The following is a 19,513-nucleotide window of genomic DNA, read 5'->3' as shown; positions in this document are numbered from 1 at the left end:
TTCCAGTCCAACAACCCTGCCAGAGCAGGAGCAGAGAATCCAGGACAGGTCACACAGGAACACATCCAGACAGGGCTGGAAAGGCTCCAGAGAAGGAGATTCCACAACCTCTCTGGGCAGCCTGCTCCAGGGCTCAGGGAGCCTTAGACCGAAGAAGTCCCTCCTCATGTTGAGGTGGAACCTCCTGTGCTGGAGTTTCTCTATTACCCCTTGTCCTGTCCCAGGGTGCAACTGAGCAGAGCCTGTCCCTGTCCCCTCCCTCCTGACCCCCAGCCCTCAGCTATTGATAGACATTGATCAGATCCCTTCTCAGCCTTCTCCTTTCCAAACTAACCACCCCCAGGGCTCTCAGCCTCTCCTCAGCAGGCAGTCTCCAGTCCCTTCAGCATCCTTGCAGCCCTCCCTTGGACTCTCTCCAGCAGATCCCTGTCCCTCTTGAACTGGGGAGCCCAAAACTGAGTGCAATACTCAAGATGAGGTCTCAGCAGGGTACAGTAGAGGGGGAGGAAAGCCTCCCTGGATCTGCTGGACACACTCTTCTTAATACACCCCAGGACCCCATTGGCCTTCTTGGCCCCCAGGGCACATTGCTGTTCTGTGCAGAACTTGCTGCCCACCAGCACTCCCAGGTCCTTCTCCTTGGGGCTGCTCTCCAGCAGATCCCCTCCCAGCCTGTACTGCTGCAGTTTATTCTTCCTTCCAGGTTCAGGACTCTGCACTTATCCCTGTTGGACCTCTTTAGGTTATTCTTTGCCCAGCTGAGTTGTGGAGCTGAACTAGTGAGTAAAAGCACAGAAGACATTTTGGTGAAGAGCAGTTTGCAGTTTATTTCTCTGGCTTTGACTCACCAAAAACTTGGATGTGTGCAGGGAAGGGTTGAGTCAAATGCAGCTGTGGGAGCAGCAAAGCCTCCCTGTGCCAGCTCCCTTGCAGGCTGATTTAGCTACTAATGAACAGCAGTAATTGAGCACATGGCTACCTTCAATCTGCCTCAGACGAGAAGTAAAGCATCTCAGGACTTAGGGGTGCTGGTGGAAGAGAAGCTCAACAGGAGCCAGCAGTGAGCACTTGCAGCCCAGAGAGCCAAGCAGGGCCTGGGCTGCAGCAAGAGAAGTGTGGCCAGCAGGGCCAGGGAGGGGATTCTCCCCCTCTGCTCCACTCTGCTGAGACCACAGCTGCAGCTCTGTGTCCAGGTCTGGAGCCTCTGTGCCAGGAAGGATCTGGAGGTGCTGGAAGGTGTCCAGAGAAAGGCCATGAGGATGAGCAGAGGGCTGGAGCTGCTCTGCTGTGAGGACAGACTGAGGGTGTTGGGGTTGTTCTGTCTGGAGAGGAGAAGGCTCTGAGGAGACCTTCTTGTGGCCTTCCAGGATCTGAAGGGGGCTGCAACAAAGCTGGGGAGGGACTTTTGAGGGTGTCAGGGAGTGATAGGACTGGGGGGGATGGAGCAAAAGTAGAAGTGGGGAGATTGAGCTTGGATGTGAGGAAGAAGTTCTTGTCCATGAGGGTGGTGAGAGCCTGGCAGAGGTTGCCCAGGGAGGTGGTGGAAGCCTCCTGCCTGGAGGTGTTTGCAGCCAGGCTGGCTGTGGCTGTGAGCAACCTGCTGTAGTGTGAGGTGTCCCTGGCCATGGCAGGGGGGTTGGAACTGGCTGCTCCTCGAGGTCCCTTCCAACCCTGACAACTCTGTGATTCAGGGAGAGAAACCTAGCAAAATCTAAGGTTGTTTTACTCTGCATTTGCTACTTGTTAAGCCGTGGGAACCAGCTCGTTGGTGTTGACTCATCCAATCTGCTGCATACTTGCTCTGGCTGCAAGACATTTGCACAACATTTCCAAATGTGGTGGGGATTGGAAATGTGGTGGGGATTAGTTATCCTTTTATATTATTGGGTGGCTCAGATGATCTTTTGAGGTCCCTTCCAAACCCTGTGATTCTCTGATCCCAGGGTCGTTATTTTGCCTGTTAACATCAGTGAGAGCAGCAGGATCCTTTCTTCTGTGCAGATTAACAGCTCCTAGGGCTGCAATCAAACCAGCAAAGGACATCAAATTTAAATGTTCCACCTCATTTCAGATGGTACATCTTATTCTTTTATACATACAGAGCATGTTCACTTCCCTGTGTGTAAGAAGAGCAGCAGGAAATGCAGCTCTGCATTGATTATTGATTTCTGTCTCTTCTCAAAAGAAGTGCTGCCTTCTTTTCCCAGAGATATTGGGCACCAATGTCAGATCTCTCAGAGAGGTAACTTAATCAGGGCAGAGCACTTAATTATGCTCAAATTATGGTGTTCCAGTTGGAGGGAAAGAAATGTTTGAGGAGATCTGCAGTCTCTCGTGAGAGCACAGCCCAGCAGGCAGCTGTGTGCTGAGCTGCATCCAGAGCAGGGAGAGCAGCAGCACAGGGAGGGGATTCTGCCCCTCTGCTCTGCTCAGCTCAGACCCCACCTGCAGCACTGCCTCCAGTTCTGAGGCCCCCAGCAGAAGTGGGACCTGGAGCTGCTGGAGAGGGTCCAGAGGAGGCCACAAAGGTGATTAGAAGGCTGGAGAACCTCCCCTGTGGGGACAGGCTGAGAGAGTTGGGGCTGTTCATCCTGGAGAAAGCTCTGGGGAGACCTTCAAGCAGCCTTTCAATACCTGAAGCCTCAACTCTCTCAGGCTGTCTCCATAGCAGAGGAGCTCCAGCCCTCTGATCATCCTTCTTCCAGCTTCTCCTTCAGGCTAGGTGCTGGCCTGGTGCACACAGAATACCTCTGCTTGCTAGAGAATGCAGTGGGGTTCACTCTGAAGTGGGGGTTTTATTCCACTCACATAGTGTGTGTCAGTCAGACCTGAGTTTGGTTCTATGAGAGTGGCAGTTGCAGCCCTCAGGGGAGCCTGGCTCCTGTGTCATGGCACAGGGAAAGGGAACTGCTGAGCAATGCTCAGCTGGCATGGAAAGGCTCTTGGCAGGCTCTAGAGATTTGAGCAGCCTTGGTTGTGTTCTGCACAGTGGAAATTAACTGAGAGGTGATAAGAACTGGAAAGTGGAATGCTGCTGTATACTCTCTTCCTCACACCTGATTTTTTTGCCCCTTTGCTCTTTCTTCATTTTTGTTTCCTTTTTTATCTCTTTTTTTTTTTTTACTTCCCCCCCTTCTCCCCCCTCTCCCCCCAGCTCACACTCACAGCCTTCTCTGGCTTTGCTTGCAACCTGAGCAGCCTTTAATGATGAATTTACGAGCATCTAGAGATAACTGTTCCCTTCTTTCACTGACATCTAGATAAAACTGTCCCCTCCTTTTGTTCCTGACATTAGTGACTCCCTCTGCTGTTAAGGACAAATGAAACAGCAGCCAGCCAGCATGAGAGTCCCTTCCCTGTGCTCAGCATTCAGCAAGTACAGGGGAGGTGATTTCTGGAAGACTGTATCAAGCTTATAGTGTAAATATTTTGCTACCAAAAATTTGCTTTCCAAGTCCAGCAAGAGCCCAGAGAGGACTTGAGGAGAAGGGACAAGCATTTAGCAGCAGCGGTGGCCTGGCATTAAGCCTGTTAAGAAGTTTCCAATCTCTCAGTATCTTGAAGAGAAGGTAGCAAGAGCCACGAGGATGAGCAGAGGGCTGGAGCAAATCTGCTATGAGGACAGGCTGAGAGAGTTGGAGTTGTTCATTCTGGAGAGGAGAAGGCTCTGAGGAGACCTTCTTGTGGCCTTCCAGTATCTGAAGGGGGCTCCAAGAAAGCTGGTGAGGGACTTTTGAGGGTGTCAGGGAGTGACAAGACTGGGGGGGGATGGAGCAAAACTAGAAATGGGGAGATTGAGATTGGATGTGAGGAAGAAGTTGTTGGCCATGAGGGTGGTGAGAGCCTGGCAGAGGTTGCCCAGGGAGGTGGTGGAAGCCTCCTGCCTGGAGGTGTTTGCAGCCACGCTGGCTGTGGCTGTGAGCAGCCTGCTGTAGTGTGAGGTGTCCCTGGCCATGGCAGGGGGGTTGGAAGTGGCTGCTCCTTGAGGTCCCTTCCAACCCTGACAATTCTATGGTTCTGTGTTATTTTCTTTGTTATTCATGAGACGATGATGCTGCTGCTGAGGGGCTGCAGTCATGTGTAGGCTCAATGCTGTAAGAGCAGCCTGGGGTGCAGTACAGACTTTTGAGGGTGTCAGGGAGTGAAAGGACTGGGGGAGGGATGGATCCAAGCTAGAGGAGAGGAGGTTTAGATTAGACATTAGGAAGAAGTTGTTGCCCATGAGGGTGGTGAGAGAGTGGCAGAGGTTGCCCAGGGAGGTGGTGGAAGCCTCCTGCCTGGAGGTTTTTGCAGCCAGGCTGGCTGTGGCTATGCAGCGGTGTGATGCTCTTGCCCACACACAGCAGTGATAAAGCACAGCCAAACTCAGCCAGAGGAGCGACTGGAAAGCTCTATTTTACAAGCAATCATGAAATGCCATGAATATGTACAGAATATACAGTATTTACAATATTACACAAGAATTTACAGTATTATACAAGAATTTACAGGACAGAACACAAACACCGATCCTCCTGAGGAGAATTCCCCCTCGGGTTCCCCCCAGACCTCTCTTCCCCTCCTCCCCTTTCCCCTAGTAGGTAAGTAGGCGAAAAAGGAGAAAGAGAGAGAAAAGGATATTAAGGGAAATTTGTTAGCTCAAAGCAGTTGTTAAGAAAATTAGTTTCTCTTACCTTATCAATTGTAGTCCAGGGTCAGTTGCATGCTCTATGGCCAAGAAGCCAAGAGTCAGACAAACTGAAGCTGGAGTGAGTGAGAGAAAGAATGTTAGTGATATTTGCTACAGTACATCTCACATCTGACCAGTGAAACTCGTTTAGAATTAACCTTTGTTTTCCTTTTTACACCCAAACATTCAGCTAGAGAATTCTGCAGCTATCCTTTTCTTAAAGGCACAGCCTAACCTGTTACAGGCTGTGAGCAACCTGCTGTAGTGTGAGGTGTCCCTGGCCATGGCAGGGGGGTTGGAACCGGATGCTCCTTCAGGTCCCTTCCAACCCTGACACTTCTGTGATTCTGAACAGCAAAGGTATAGTTCCTGTCCCTGGGAACATTTTCCTGCTTGGCTTTTTTCCTGCAGCAGAAACATTGCCTGGGGAAGAGCACAGCACTTCCAAAGGACACCGATTTCCTGAGGACTCTCTGGACTCTGCACTCAGCTCTGCCAACCCTTCCAGCCCGACCCGCCGCAACTCTGTGGAATTCCGTGCAGCAGGGAGCACAGCAGGCTACAGGAACTCCCTGCACTCAGGGACTGCTACCTCAAGCTCAGCCCCACTCCTGCGCAGGCTCTCCTTGAGCTCTGCTGGCAGCAGTGGCTACTATGAAGTCAGCAGGAGTCGAATACAGAGGAGGATTGAAGGTATGCTGTGGCACTGCACTTTCCCAACTACCTGACTGCTTTTGTTATCTCACACAACCCAACAGCTGTGAAAAATGAAGGTCTTTGCTGTAGGAAAGCTTGTAGAGGGAGTGGGTTGTTGTGCTGCTGACACAAGGCCTGGTGCAAGCTCCTACACCTGGGTCGGGGAAATCCCAAGCACAAATCCAGGCTGGGCAAGGAGAGGCTGGAGAGCCACCTGGAGGAGAAGGCCTTGAGGGTATCAGTTGGTGACAAGCTCCCCAGGAGCCAGCGATGGTCCCTGGCAGCCCAGCAGGCAGCTGTGTGCTGAGCTGCATCCAGAGCAGGGAGAGCAGCAGCACAGGGAGGGGATTCTGCCCCTCTGCTCTGCTCAGACCCCACCTGCAGCACTGCCTCCAGTTCTGGGGCCCCCAGCACAAGAGGGACCTCGAGCTGCTGGAAAGGCCACCAAGATGCTCAGAGGGCTGCAGAACCTCCCCTATGGGGACAGGCTGAGAGAGTTGGGGCTGTTGAGCCTGGAGAATTCTCCAGGGAGACCTCATAGCAGCCTTCCAGTATCTGAAGGGGGCCACAAGAAGGCAGGGAAGGGACTTTTGCCAAGAGCTGGGAGTGATAGGGTGAGAGGGAATGGATTGAAACTTGAGGAGGGCAGATTTGGACCAGAGAGGAGGAAGAAATTCTTTGGAGTGAGGCTGGTGAGACTCTGGCACAGGCTGCCTAGGGACGCTGTGGCTGCCTCCTGCCTCGGGGTGTTGAAGGCCAGGCTGGATGAGGCCTTGATCAACCTGGGCTGGTGGGATGTGTCTGTGCTCATGGCAGGGGGTTGGAACTGGATGACATTCATGGTTCCTTACAACCCAAACCATTCCATGAATGCATTCTTTGAATCTGTAGCTGCAAGTGCAGAACTGAAGCAGGGAGGGCAGGGATCTTGCTTGCTGCACATTCCTCTCCCTGCTGTTCTGGAGCTTGCAGCAGGCCAGAATGGAGGGGGTGTTTTGCTGCAGCTCACTTCCTGATTGTGTTATCATCTATTACTCTGCTGCTGGAATATGGGGGATAGAGTTTCCTCCTGTCCCTCCTCTGTCTGCACAGCAGCTTAATTTGCCTTTACCACATCCCCAGTTAATGGCACCTTGGGACCCAGAGGCCGGGTAGGAGTGGAGCTGCTCCCTCCAGACATGCCACAGTGCTGATGTTTATGCTGCTGTGTAAACATTTACAGTTGTGTGAGGTATTTAAAGGCAAATGGCAGGATTCAGTGTTTCTTGGAGGGGAAAAAACTGAAAGCAAATAATCCTAGCTCCATGCTTTTTATTGATGATCTGGATGAGGGCATTGAGTCCATCATCAGTAAATCTGTGGACGACACCAAGCTGGGGGCAGGAGTTGAACTGCTGGAGGGTAGAGAGGCTCTGCAGAGGGACCTCGACAGGCTGGACAGATGGGCAGAGTCCAAGGGCAGGAGATTGAACACATCCAAGTGCCAGGTTCTGCACATTGGCCACAACAACCCCATGCAGTGCTCCAGGCTGGGGTCAGAGTGGCTGAGAGCAGCCAGGCAGAGGGACCTGGGGGTAGTGGTTGAGAGTAGGCTGAACAGGAGCCAGCAGTGTGCCCAGGTGGCCAAGAAGGCCAAGGGCATCCTGTCCTGCATCAGGAAGAGTGTGGCCAGCAGGAGCAGGGAAGTCATTGTGCCCTGTGCTCAGCACTGCTGAGGCCACACCTTGAGTCCTGTGTCCAGTTCTGGGCCCCTCAGTTTAGGAAGGATGTTAACTTGCTGGAATATGTCCAGATTATTGCTCTCTCCAACTCCCTGAAGGGAGGTTGTAGCCAGGTGGGGGTTGGTCTCTTCTCCCAGGCACCCAGCACCAGAACAAGAGGACACAGTCTCAAGCTGTGCCAGGGGAGGTTTAGGCTGGAGGTTAGGAAGATGTTCTGAGGTTAGGAAGACGTTCCACAGAGAGAGTGATTTGCCATTGGAATGTTCTGCCCAGGGAGGTGGTGGAGTGACCATCATTGGAGGTGTTCAGGAGGAGACTTGATAGGGTGCTTGGTGCCATGGTTTAGTTGATTAGGTGGTGTTGGATGATAGGTTGGACTCGATCTTGAAGGTCTCTTCCAACCTGGTTTATTCTATTCTATTATTCTGTTAACATATTGCAGTGAATGCCTCATGAAATCCCTCCTGTCAGCATTCAGTGGTGATGTAAAATGCAGTGTGCTGTCCCTGTCTAGTGATGCTTCTTCTTTCCACCATATGTTTTTTTTCCCTGCTGCAAGCTGCTAGTTCCACGACTGGGCCAGATCTGACTTCACTGAAGAGGGAACCTTCGAGGACACTGACTAAGGATCCTTCCACCTGGTCCATCGAGGAGGTGATGCGTTTTGTGAAAGAAGCTGATCCCCAGGCCCTGGCTCCACATGCAGAACTCTTCAGGAGACATGTATGATGCATAATCCATTCTCTGCTGGTAGATTGTGGCTTGTCTTCGTCCAAATACAGCTTTTGTGTCTGTCACTCTGGAACTGAAGGTAGAATAGACTCTGCTTGTGTGTCAGAGGGAGACTGAGAATTGGGTTTCCTCCTGAAAGTCTTCTGCAGTTTATATTCTCTCTGTTCCTGTCTTAGAATCATAGAATGGTCTGGCCTGGAAGGGACCTCCAAAGGGCATCCAGTCCAACACCCTCTGCAGTCAGCAGTGGCATCCTCCACTAGAGCAGGTTGCCCAGGGCCTCACTGAGCCTTACCTTGAATATCTCCAGGGATGGAGCCTCAACCACCTCCCTGGGCAACCTGTTGCAGTGTTGCAGCAGCCTCCTGGAGCAGAACTTGTTCCTCACAGCCAATCTCCAGCTGCTCTGCTCTCCTTTCAAACCATTGCCCCTGGTGCTGTCCCTGCAGGCCTTTGGGAGTAGTCCCTCTGCAGCTTTCTTGTAGCCCCTTCAGGTACAGGAAGGCTGCTCTGAGGTCCCCCTGGAGCTTTCTCTTCTGCAGGCTGAACACCCCCAGCTCCCTCAGCCTATACTTGTAGCAGAGGTGCTTCAACCCCCTGATCATCTTTGTGACCCTCCTCTGGATCCCCTCCATCAGGTCCATGTCCTTTCTATAACAGTTATGTTATACTGAGGCAACCACCCACTGCTTGCCACCTTACCTGGAATAATGCACTACTGGAAGCATCCAACTTCTGATGGTCATCATCCCTTGTGTCTCCATCATCCCTGGTACCTCTGGAGGAGGTGGAGTTCTTTTGTAGAGTGTGGGGTACGTGGCCTACATAGATGACCTGTCTCTCATGCAGTCTGGTTTGGAGATTGATTATCCCAAAGAGGAGGTGCTGCTGTGCCTCATTAGCTTTACACTTGACTATTAAAGACTAAAAATCAATTGGAATGTTGAATTAATCTGCTTGGAAAACACTCTTGTAATTTCCTAAGGTCTAACTCTGGAGACATAAACCCTGGCCAGTTTCTCTCTGTTGGGCTTGGTCTCCCCTCTTCCTTAGAATTGTCAGGGCTGGAAGGAGCCTCAAGGATCATCCAGTTCCAAGCCCCCCAGGCTAGGGCCTTGGGGTTCCTTCCAGCCCTGATGATTCTGTGATTCCTTTGGCCTTGCTCTAGCTCCTGGCAATCTTGTCTGGTGTAACCTGCACACACACCTCTCTTATTTCACAGATGTATGTGGTCTGGAGTCCCTTCCTCTGTGTGACTGTGCTGTGGTCAAGGTTCAGTGCAGGGCCTCAGTGCTTGGATCATTTCATCTCTAACTGCCCCAACCTTCCTTTGCAGCTTCCTTTTCTCCCCCCCTTGTCCCATTAACTTCATTTTTCTCCTGCTAGTAGCTAATTTTGAGGGCTGTTTGGTCAATTTCTTTTTAGTCTCTCTCTCTCTCTATATATATATATATTTTAGCACCTTCAATATTTTAATCCTGCCTTCAGGATACTAAACTAAACTCTAAACCATAAGCCTAAACTGCACTCATTTTCACTGGCCCTCAGGGATCAAATACAGAAATGTACAGAGTTGTAGGGATGACATATGTAAATATACAGAGTTAGAGGGATCAAATACAGGAATAGAGAGAGTTGTAGGGATCAAATGTGGAGATATACAGAGGTAGGGAGATCAAAGGTGGAAAGATTCAGAGGTAGAGGGATCAAAGGTGGAAAGATACAAAGGTGGGAGCATCAAAGGTGGAAAGATACAGAGGTGTGGGGGGGTCAAATATACAAAGCTACTGCTTTATATAGTGAGACACTGGAACAAGTTGCCCAAGGAGGCTCTGCATTCCTCCTCCCTGGGGCTGTTCAAGGCAAGGTGGGATGAGGCTTTGAGCAGCCTGGGCTGGTTGGAAGGTGTCTCTCCCCATGGCAGGGGGGTTGGCACTAGGTGATCCTTGGGTTTCCTTCCAACCTAAACCATTCTGTGAATCTATCTGTAACAGATAATTTTTTTACCCTGATATAAAGAAATAGAATTGATTTTCCAGGTCTGCCCTGCAGCTTGTTAAAGCAGTTGTGTGTTGTTGTTTTGTTTGTTCTCTTCCCCCTGCAGGAGATTGATGGGAAGGCACTGCTCTTGCTGAGGAGTGACATGATCATGAAATACATGGGACTGAAGCTGGGGCCTGCCCTCAAGCTGTGCTACCACATTGAAAGACTGAAACAAGGAAAGTACTGACCAAGGGGGGAGACCACAAACAGGTGTGTGGGTACCACACTACTTAAGCTCTCAGGTTCACAGCCATTGCCTTTGTCTGAAAGTATTTTGCTGATCTAAATCATCTTTATTTTTTTGAAAGTGCTCTCAACATGTAAAAAGATAAAGATTTTTTTTTTCTGAGGGGGGGAGGGGGGAAGGGAAAGAAATCTGTGTTAGATTCTGCTGGTTTGCAAACTGTCTCAGCCAGGTGTGCACTGAAGGACAGTTCATCACACTGGGGGTGGAAGATCCACCTGGAGGTTGGATACCAAAGCTCTCTGAATCCTGAGAAGTGTGCTCCTGGTACAGGCTTCAGCCAAGGTGCTCCTGTTCAGAACCAAAACAGCTGAATCCCAAAGGAAAAACAAAGAATCCAACAAACCAGCATCAGGTGTTAATAATGGATTGGTTTTTTGGGGGGTGGGTGGGGGTGGAGTGTGGCTGGAACTCTTCTTACTGTAAGAAAACTGAAAAATAGATGATATCAGCTCTGTAGTGAAGCCTGGGTCTGGGTCTGGGACTCTGGGATGTTACTCTAGATTTTTTCTTCCTAGATTTCCAGAAAGGGGAATAGCCATATGGAATAGGGGTGGGAGGGAGGGGGGGCTGGAGGGAAGGGTTATGGAGGAGAGGGCTGAATACAAATATAATCTTTTATAAAGTGTGGTTCTCAGGCCCTTGGTGAGTTGTGGGGGCAGATGCCCACTCTATTGTCAGTTTATGCAAGCAATAAATGTTTCAGACTGTGCTGCCATTCAGTGAGACCTGGACAGGCTGCAGAGTTGGGCAGGGAGAAACTCTGTGAAATCCAACAATGCCAAGGGTAGAGTCTAGCATCTGGAAAGAGCAACCCCATGGAGCAGGGTGGGTTGGGGACTGAACTGTTGGAGAGCAGCACATTGGAAAAGGACCTGGGAGTCTTGGTGGACAGAAGGATACCCCTGAGCCAGCAATGTGCCCTGGTGGCCAAGAAGGCCAAGGGCATCCTGGGCTGCATTAGAAGGGCTGTGGTCAGGAGGTCAGAGAGGTTCTCCTGCCCCTCTGCTCTGCCCTGGGGAGGCCACAGCTGCAATCTTGTGTCCAGGTATGGGGCCCTTAGGTCAAGAAGGACCGCAAGGAAATGCTTGAGAGAGTCCATCCCAGAGCCCCCAGGCTGCTGCAGGTAGTGGAAGATCTCCCTGTGAGGCCAGGCTGAGGGAGCTGGGGCTTGGAGCAGAGGAGCCTGAGGGCTGCCCTCAGTGCTGGGGCTGAAGATGTGCAGGGCAGTGTGGGGAGGAGGGAGCCAGGCTCTGCTCAGGGATGTGCAAGGACAGCACAAGGGGCACTGGGTGGCAGCTGGAGCAGAGCAGGTGCCAGGGGAACAGAAGGGAAATGTTTTTCCCTGTGAGTGTGGCAGAGGGCTGGAGCAGGCTGCCCAGAGAGGTTGTGGAGTCTCCTTGTGTGGAGGCATTGCAAAGCCAGCTGGCTGTGTTGCTGTGTGAGCTGCCCTGGGTGCTCCTGCTGTGGCAGGGGGCTTGGCCTGGATGCTCTCTGGAGCTCCCTTCCAGCCCCTCACACTCTGTGATCCTGTGGTTCCTGTTTCATGGAAGGACACACTGGCTGTACAAACAGCCATGATTTCTGGGCCAAACTGATTAAACTGGAACAACACAGCCACATTTTAAACATTCCATTGTTTCTGGCTGAGTTTGGCAGGGCTCTGAGCACTCCTCCTCTTTCTGTCTCCATGTGGATGTGCAGGGGAAATCAACATACCAGCTAGAGACAGAAACCCACAGACCCTGCCCTTGGTGTGTTCAGTGGTTTTGATGTGGACTTTGCACTGTGCCAGAGAGAGAGCTGCACAATTCCTTGGTGTTTTGTTTTTAACCAGGTCAGTGTAGTTTAGTGCACTGCTTCCATCTTCATTAGCACCTGCTGGATTGGTTGACCATCCATGGAGAGTCAGAATATGACAAGCAATCAAAGAGTGGATTTCTTCCTGCAGCTGAGATCCCTGTACCTATGCAATACTCTTGGTTCTTCATCCCTTAACCCTGAGCCTCAGAACCTTTGGTTCTGATGAGGTTTGGGAGCTTACATTGTCAGTAAGAAAGTGCTTCTGTGGAACCAATAAGTTGTTTGGTGCTTTTTAAAGGGTGGGGGGGGTAAGGAGTGGGGTGTAAAATTGTTGCTCTTTGCATCAGCTGCAAGCCTTAGTAGTGATAGTGAAGCAGTTTATTGTCACTGCCAAGTGTGATGTGCATCAGGGACAAGCAACTCTACTTTGTGTGTAGGAAACTGAATGTACTGTAACAGCCAGGTGGTAAAAAGGGAAGGTGGTGCTATGGGAAGGTGGAGCCCTAAAATAGTTTATTGTATTTCTTAATAGCCTTTTGATAGGAAAACATAACAGTCCAAATGTATTTTTCCCCCCCACACAAATTCCTTTCCCAGTAGTCTGCTGCTCCTCAGGTGCCAGCACTGAGATGCCGCTGCACAATCATTCTGGTGTGGCTCCAAGGGACTGTGATGCCATTTGAATTCAGCAAGTCACTGGGACCTGGAGGGTTGCTTTTGTTGTGGCACCATCAGGCCTTGGATGCTCAGAGTCACCTCCTTTTAGTTTGGTTGGCACATATTTTGTGGTGCATCTTGTGCTTGGGTGAATGCCACAAGGGTGCTCTGGCTGGTAGGAAAAGTGGAGGAGCTGAAGATTTTTTCTCTTTGTGTGAGGAAAATCCTGGCTGGATTGCTGGGGCAAACAGTTACCTGCATAAGGAAGAAAGCATCATGCCCCACATGCTCAGTGTCTTCTCTGTACCTTGCTTCTTCCACATTTTATTATGCTGGATTGCTGGGGCAAACAGCTCTATAAGAAGGAAAGCATCATGCCCCACATGCTCAGTGTCTTCTCTGTACCTTACTTCCACATTTTATTATGCTGGATTGCTGGGGCAAGCAGCTCTATAAGAAGGAAAACATCATGCCCCACATGCTCAGTGTCTTCTCTGTACCTTGCTTCTTCCACATTTTATTATGCTGGATTGCTGGGGCATAAAAAACCCCCAAATGATCTCTTATGCTTGAAGTGGAAGCAATTGACTGGGAAAGGTTCTCATTTTTCACCTTAACCATTGGCAGAGCTAAAACCAGAGAGGCTTAAATTCCTGTCCTTTTGTTGCTGTTGTCCATGGCACACTGTGATGGGCATCAACAGATCTGTTGCAGGCTTTCTGTGCAGCCACTGTGATGTCTGGCAGCACCAGGATTTCACTGGGTGCTACAGCCTGAGGTCCAAGGGTTGCCAGTGTTGTAGCAGGCAGATGGGGGGGGGGATGTTGTGCTTTATTTTCTTATGGGATGTTCTCATCTGTCAGCAGCAAATAAAAGAGTTGGTTCATGGCTGTGGCTGTCCCTTTTTGGTGTTGTGTACCTGTGTGAATGCCATTTGTGGAGGCAAGGGGAGCTCTCACCTGGCATGTGGCAGCTTTTGACAGCTTGCAGAAGCTTGGGTGGCTGTCACAGAGTGAAATGAACATTGAATGAGCATTGGATTCCAACATTAGATGTGTGAACCTGGTCCAAAAGATAGGAGCATCTCCTTCTGTCTGCTGAGTTGGAACAGGATTGAAGGGGTTCCAGTGGTAGGACTAAGCAGAATGGTTTGACACAGAGCTGCTGGAGTGAGTCCAGAGGAGGTCACAAAGATGATCAAAGGGCTGGAGCACCTCTGCTATGAAGATAGGCTGAGGGAGCTGGGAGTGTTCAGCCTGGAGAAGAGAAGTCTCCAGGGGGACCTGGCTGTGCTGCTGCTCTCTCCCATCACTTGCTGTACCAGGACAGCAGCATCAGGGCCACACTGCCCTGTGTGCTCTGCATGTTGGGGTTTGATGCATGGTCTCCCCCTGCTCTCCTCAGCTGCCTTCAGCTCCAGAGCTGCCTGTCAGTAGCTGAAGGGATCCTGCAGGAAGGCTGCAGAGAGACTTTTCCTGAGGGTATCTGGAGCCAGGCCGAGGGGGAATGGTTTGAAGCTGAGGGAGAGTAAGCTCAGACTGGATCTGAGGAAGAAGTTGTTGAGTGTGAGTCTGGCACAGGCTGCCCAGGGAGGCTGTGGCTGCCTCCTGCCTGGGGGTGTTGAAGGCCAGGCTGGATGAGGCCTTGAGCAGCTGAGTGGAGCTGAGAGGTGTCCCTGGGCATGGTGGGGAGCTTGGAGGAGATGATCTCCGAGGCCCCTTCCAGCCTGAGCCATGCCATGACTGCCCCAGAGTGCTCTGAACTGCAGACTTTAGCGTTTAGAGCCTGTGGTAGAGTCGAAGGAAAATGTAGCTGCAAATAGGAGGAGGGGGGAAGAAAAGTGAAAGGTGAGAGGCAAAGAGAACTGCAGCAAGGAAGGTGGTAAGGCAGTGGCTGCGGTGGTGGCAGGCTGGCTGCTCAGGGGGAGGGCAGGAGCTGATCCCGGGCAGAGCAGGAGGAGGGCTGGGGGCCCTGCAGCATGTTTTTATAAACTTGAGCAGGAAAATAAAACAAGCCAAGGAACGAAACCATCTGGCAGCAGGATATTGTGCAATGTTGGTTTATGCTGTTTGCATTGTCTGGGAGCCTTCAGCAGGGCTCTTCTGCTAACGGCTCCTCTGCTGCCGGCAGATCGCTGTCCTGAGGTGCCTCTGCCAGCCAGGGGGATGCAGACTTGCTCTGAATCGCTGCCTCTGCTGCTCAGGGGCCACTTTCTGTGCCATCCACTTGCCCCTGAAGACTTTTTGCATGCAAGAGGGGGCAGACCTTTGCCAGGATGTGTGAGGAGCTGAAAACGTAATGCTGGCTCCAGGGTAGGGGTTGGGCAGGAAATGGGCAGGAGTGGTTAAAAAGGAAAAGTTGGCACTGAGGGGCTGGGGTGGGCACAGAGAAGTGCAGCTAAGCTGGTGTAGAGCCCAGAGAATGAGCCTGATGAAGAGCAGCTGAGGGAACTGGGGATGTTTAGTGTGAGGAGGAGGTGGCTGATGGGAGACCTCACTGCCCTCTACAACTACCTGAAAGGACAATGTAGAGAGGTTGGTGCTCTTCTCATAGGGAATTAGTGAGAGAACAAGAGGGAACAGCCTCAGATTGCACCAGGGGAGATTTAACCTGGACATGAGGAAAAGTATTTTGCCCTGCAAGAGTGGTCAAGGACTGGCAGAGGCTGCCCAGGGAGGTGGTGGAGTCACCATCCCTGGAGGTGTTTAAAGGTGGTTCAGATGTGGTGTTTGGGGATATGGTTTAGTGGTGACCTTGGCAGAGCAGGGTTGATGGTTTGACTTGGTGATCCTGAGGGTCTTTCCCAACCTGCATGACTGCATGAGTCTGTGATCAGGAGCATGTTGGTGTGTCACCGTTAGAGGAGCATGGGTGGTGGGAGAGCCTGGGCCATGCCTGCCCAGGTGTGTGCTGTGCAGAAATGGATGCCTGGGCTGTTCCCCTTCCACTTCCTGCCAGGCTGGCTGTGCTGCTGCTCTCCCCCATCACCTGCTGTGCCAGGACAGCAGTATCAGCACACACTGCCCTGTGTGCTCTGCATGTTGGGGTTTGATGCATGGTCTCCCCCTGCTCTCACTCCTCAGCTGCCTTCAGCTCCAGAAAGCTTTCCCCTCCCAGCACTCTCTGCTCACCTTTCTTTTCACCTTTCTTTCCACCTTCTCTGGAGCCTTGTCCTTGAGGCCAGCATCTTCCTGTCCTCTGTCTGATGGCCAAGGGCCACAGCTTTGGTTCTCCTTTTCATTCTCTGGCTGGCTCCTGGCTTCCACTGCCAACTTTCATCTTCCCCTTTTCCTCATACTCACAATTGTCTGTGTCTTGCCTAACTGCTTCTCTGTTCCCAGCCTCAAGCCTGCACAGCCCAGGTGAGCTCTCTGGCTGAGAATCTGCTCCTTCTTCTCTGGGATTTATTCATGTGCCAAAGCCTTAGCTGTGCTCCCCTGGAGCCCAGGGCCATGCCATGGGCAGCAGAGGGGGAAGGCTGTCCCCTGGAGCCCAGGGCCATGCCTTGGGCAGCAGAGGGGGAAGGCTGTCCCCTGGAGGAAAGCTCTGGGCTGGTGCATCTGAGCTCTCCTACCCCTGAAGCTACCATGTACCTGTGGTCTGTAGCCCTGTTCCTCCCCTCTTTGGATTCAGTGTCTGCCTTTCTGCAAAGGCCCTGTAGGCCTGATGTGGGGAAAGAGTGCAGAGGGAAAGGGTAATCCACTTATACAACTCTCCCCCACCTCCCCTGATCAAAGCCCACTCCCAAAGTGCAAGTCAAAGCTTGGAGTCAACAAGGGGTGCCCCTGAGGGTCTGCAGGAGCTCTCTCTCTCTGCTCCTCTGCCTCGCATGTCCCCATCAGTGTAAAATATCTTCCTCCCACCATTATGGCTTAATGCCTTTCCCTTCAGCTTCACAGGAGGGTATTAATGTCTCCATTAACAGCCAGCAGCAAGGGAAGCTCCATCTATCAGGGCTGCTGCTCTGCCTTTTTCCTCACACACAAGTTTCAGGAGCAGTTCAGATGTAGCCCTGTAGAAAATTAATGGCCCAAGGTACAAAATCTCTAATTGCTGCTAGGGGCAAGGAGGAGGAGAGGGTGGAAGTCCTCAGCCTTGGTGTAATTAAGTGCCTTGCTCTGTGGTTGCTTCTCCCCCATGCCAAGGGGATGTAGGGACATGCAAGGGAGGGTGGGAGGCAAACAGCTTCTGCTTAGTGTCAATTGCCCTACAGGATTAAGCCTCAGGAGAGGTGCCAGGGTGTGGCTCCTCCTTGCATGGCACAGCTGGGGAGGCTGGGTTGACATGAAAGGGTAGCAGGGTTTCCAGATGACACCAAGCTGGAGCAGGAGTCAATCTGTTAGAGGGCAGGAGAGCTCTGCAGAAGGACCTTGCCAGGCTGGACAGATGGGCAGAGTCCAAGGGCAGGAGATTGAACACATCCAAATGCCAGGTTCTAGACATTGGCCACAACAACCCCATGCAGTGCTGCAGGCTGGGGTCAGAGTGGCTGGAGAGCAGCCAGGCAGAAAGGGACCTGGGGGGACTGGTTGAGAGCAGGCTGAACAGGAGCCAGCAGTGTGCCCAGGTGGCCAAGAAGGCCAATGGCATCCTGTCCTGCATCAGGAAGAGTGTGGCCAGCAGGAGCAGGGAAGTCATTGTGCCCTGTGCTCAGCACTGCTGAGGCCACACCTTGAGTCCTGTGTCCAGTTCTGGGCCCCTCACTTTAGGAAAGATGTTGAGCTGCTGGAAGGTGTCCAGAGAAGGGCAACAAAGCTGGGGAGGGGTCTGGAGCACAGCCCTGTGAGGAGAGGCTGAGGGAGCTGGGGTTGCTTAGCCTGGAGAAGAGGAGGCTCAGGGGAGACCTTCTTGCTCTCTCCAACTCCCTGAAGGAAGGTTGTAGCCAGGAGGGGGTTGGTCTCTTCTCCCAGGCACCCAGTACCAGAACAAGAGGACACAGTCTCAAGCTGTGCCAGGGGAGGTTTGGGCTGGATCTGAGCAAGTTGTTCTTTCCAGAAAGAGAGATTGGAGAGATTGGCCATTGGGATGGGCCTCCAGGGAGGTGGTGGGGTCAGTGTCCCTGGAGGTGTTCAGGAAGAGCCTGGAAGAAGCACTCAGTGACATGGTCTGGTTGATTAGATAGGGTTGGGTTGATAGATAGGGTTGGACTTGATGATCTCTGAGGTCTATTCCAACCTGGCTGATTCTGTGAATACCTCTCTTGCCACTGTAGTTTAAGCAGTGGGAAGCCCTGTAGCTGGTGGGCAGGTGAGCTCAGTCTGTAGGGGGAAAAGAACACAAATAGAAATGAGTAGATTCAGATTGGATGGTAGGAAGAAGTTGTTCCCCATGAGAGTGGTGAGTGTCTGTCAGAGGTTGCCCAGGGAGGTGGTGGCAGCCTCCTGCCTGGAGGTTTTTGCAGCCAGGCTGGATGTGGCTGTGAGCAACCTGCTGTAGTGTGAGGTGTCCCTGGGGTTCCTGGGCTTGGAACTGGATGATCCTTGAGGTCCCTTCCAACTCTTGACAATTCTGTAATTCTAGTGGGGTGTCTTCAGCCTTGTGGTGATCAGCAGCACTGTGCAGCTTGGTCCTTCTGTAGGCAGCCCCACAAAGCCAGGGGAGGACCAGCTGTGGGCAAGGCAAAGGGGGATGCTAGGATATTTGGTGCCTGCTCTGGTTTTCTTCAACATTGTTTCAGAGAGAGGAAGTTGCAGTTAATCTTCTTGTGGCCTGGGGGGAAGAGGGCTCTGTATGGCTGCTGCTCTGCTCTGCCTTTGCAACTGGTACCAGTTAGCTTGAAAGTGAATGAGTTACCCCTAGGCACTGGGGGTTTGGAAAGTGCTCGTATGGCTTTGTAGTGGCATTGAGCTGATTGAGCCTCATCTGTGCTTGGGCTTTCTGTGGCCTAAATTCAGTTCCACCAGCCCAGAGCAGGCTGGGAGGTAGCCTGGGTGCTGAAGTTAACCTGGGAGCACCAAAGCTGAGGCAGGAGAGGAGGAGCAAACCTCCTCAAGCTGCAGCCAGCATCACTGCCAGGCCTGTTGTGGGTGCTGGCAGGAGAGGTCTGCAGAGGCTGGGTGCCCTCCCCACCGCTGCTGAGGCTGCTGTGGGGGAAGATGCTTGCACAAAGGGTGGCAGGAAGAGCACCCAGCAGTGTGAGAAGCACATGTTGTGGTTTTCTTAAATTAAAAAACCCCTCAAACTAAACCAAAAAACCTAATCCCAGAAACTTCTTTTGAAGGTTTCTGTCAGCCACAAAGTGAAAATGACAGCAGCTAAGGGGGTGACCTCCTCCTTCTTAAATCATCTGGGGTAGCCCTGGGGGAAAGGATGGTTTTCAGCAGGTTGTTTGGCTTTTGTTGGGGCTTTTTTTGACAGTCTGGAAGGGGCTCAGCTGAAGCAGAGTGGGGCAGTGCTCCCAAGGGATGCTGAAACCCTGAGCCTCTGCAGTGCACCCAGCAGAGTCTGCCACATTTCAGCAGCACTGCTTCTTGGAAGGAGCAAAAACCAAAGCAGCAGAGAGGATTTTCAGTTGAAGAAGGAACTCTTGTCAGAAGCAGAGGCAGAGAACTAAAGCTGAATGAAGCCATCACCACTTCACACTCCTCTGAGCAGTGTCAGTGCTGCCAGCTGAGGGGGGAGGAAAGAAAGCTTTAAAAGCAAGGCTCTGACTGCATCTGGTGCTGTGCTTCTGTGCAAGGCCCCTGTCTGCTACCTAAGCCCAAGAAATGCCTTTGTTGACCACCTCCTGCAGCTGCATTTGCTAAAGACCAAATTGGTGTCTGTTGGCACCAAAAGTTTCAAGAGATGTTGGCATGGTAGCAGTGCCTGAGGATGGGATAACACTGCTAGCCCTACAGCTGCCTCTCTGCACAGCTGCTCATTTAGAATGGCTTGGGCTGGAAGGGAGCTCCAGAGGGCATCCAGTCCAACCCCCTGCACTCAGCAGGGACATCCTCCACTAGAGCA

The 19,513-nt window shown here is 51.9% G+C and overlaps 1 protein-coding gene across 9 annotated transcripts in view; it reads left to right on the top strand.

The window, feature by feature from the left end:
- LOC137444239 (sex comb on midleg-like protein 2) overlaps nucleotides 1-19,513 on the top strand; it is a 132,369-nt gene that overhangs the window by 62,596 nt on the left and 50,260 nt on the right. For 7 of the 9 annotated variants that reach the window (XM_068144721.1, XM_068144724.1, XM_068144726.1 and 4 more), the window contains 3 exons: nucleotides 5,081-5,362; nucleotides 7,646-7,809; nucleotides 9,923-10,641. In XM_068144721.1, the coding sequence (XP_068000822.1) occupies nucleotides 5,081-5,362; nucleotides 7,646-7,809; nucleotides 9,923-10,048 (572 nt within the window). In that variant the 3' untranslated portion in view covers nucleotides 10,049-10,641. Of the gene's footprint in view, nucleotides 1-5,080; nucleotides 5,363-7,645; nucleotides 7,810-9,922; nucleotides 10,642-11,942; nucleotides 13,555-19,513 lie in introns of those variants that run through there. The other 2 variants (XR_010988100.1, XM_068144722.1) reach the window with 2 other exon arrangements.

The sequence above is a fragment of the Melanerpes formicivorus genome, unplaced genomic scaffold (genome assembly GCF_026170545.1).
Source record: "Melanerpes formicivorus ecotype bairdi unplaced genomic scaffold, bMelFor1.0.p_v2 SCAF_11, whole genome shotgun sequence".
NCBI lineage: Eukaryota > Metazoa > Chordata > Aves > Piciformes > Picidae > Melanerpes > Melanerpes formicivorus.
This window is presented reverse-complemented; position numbering and strand designations above follow the sequence as displayed.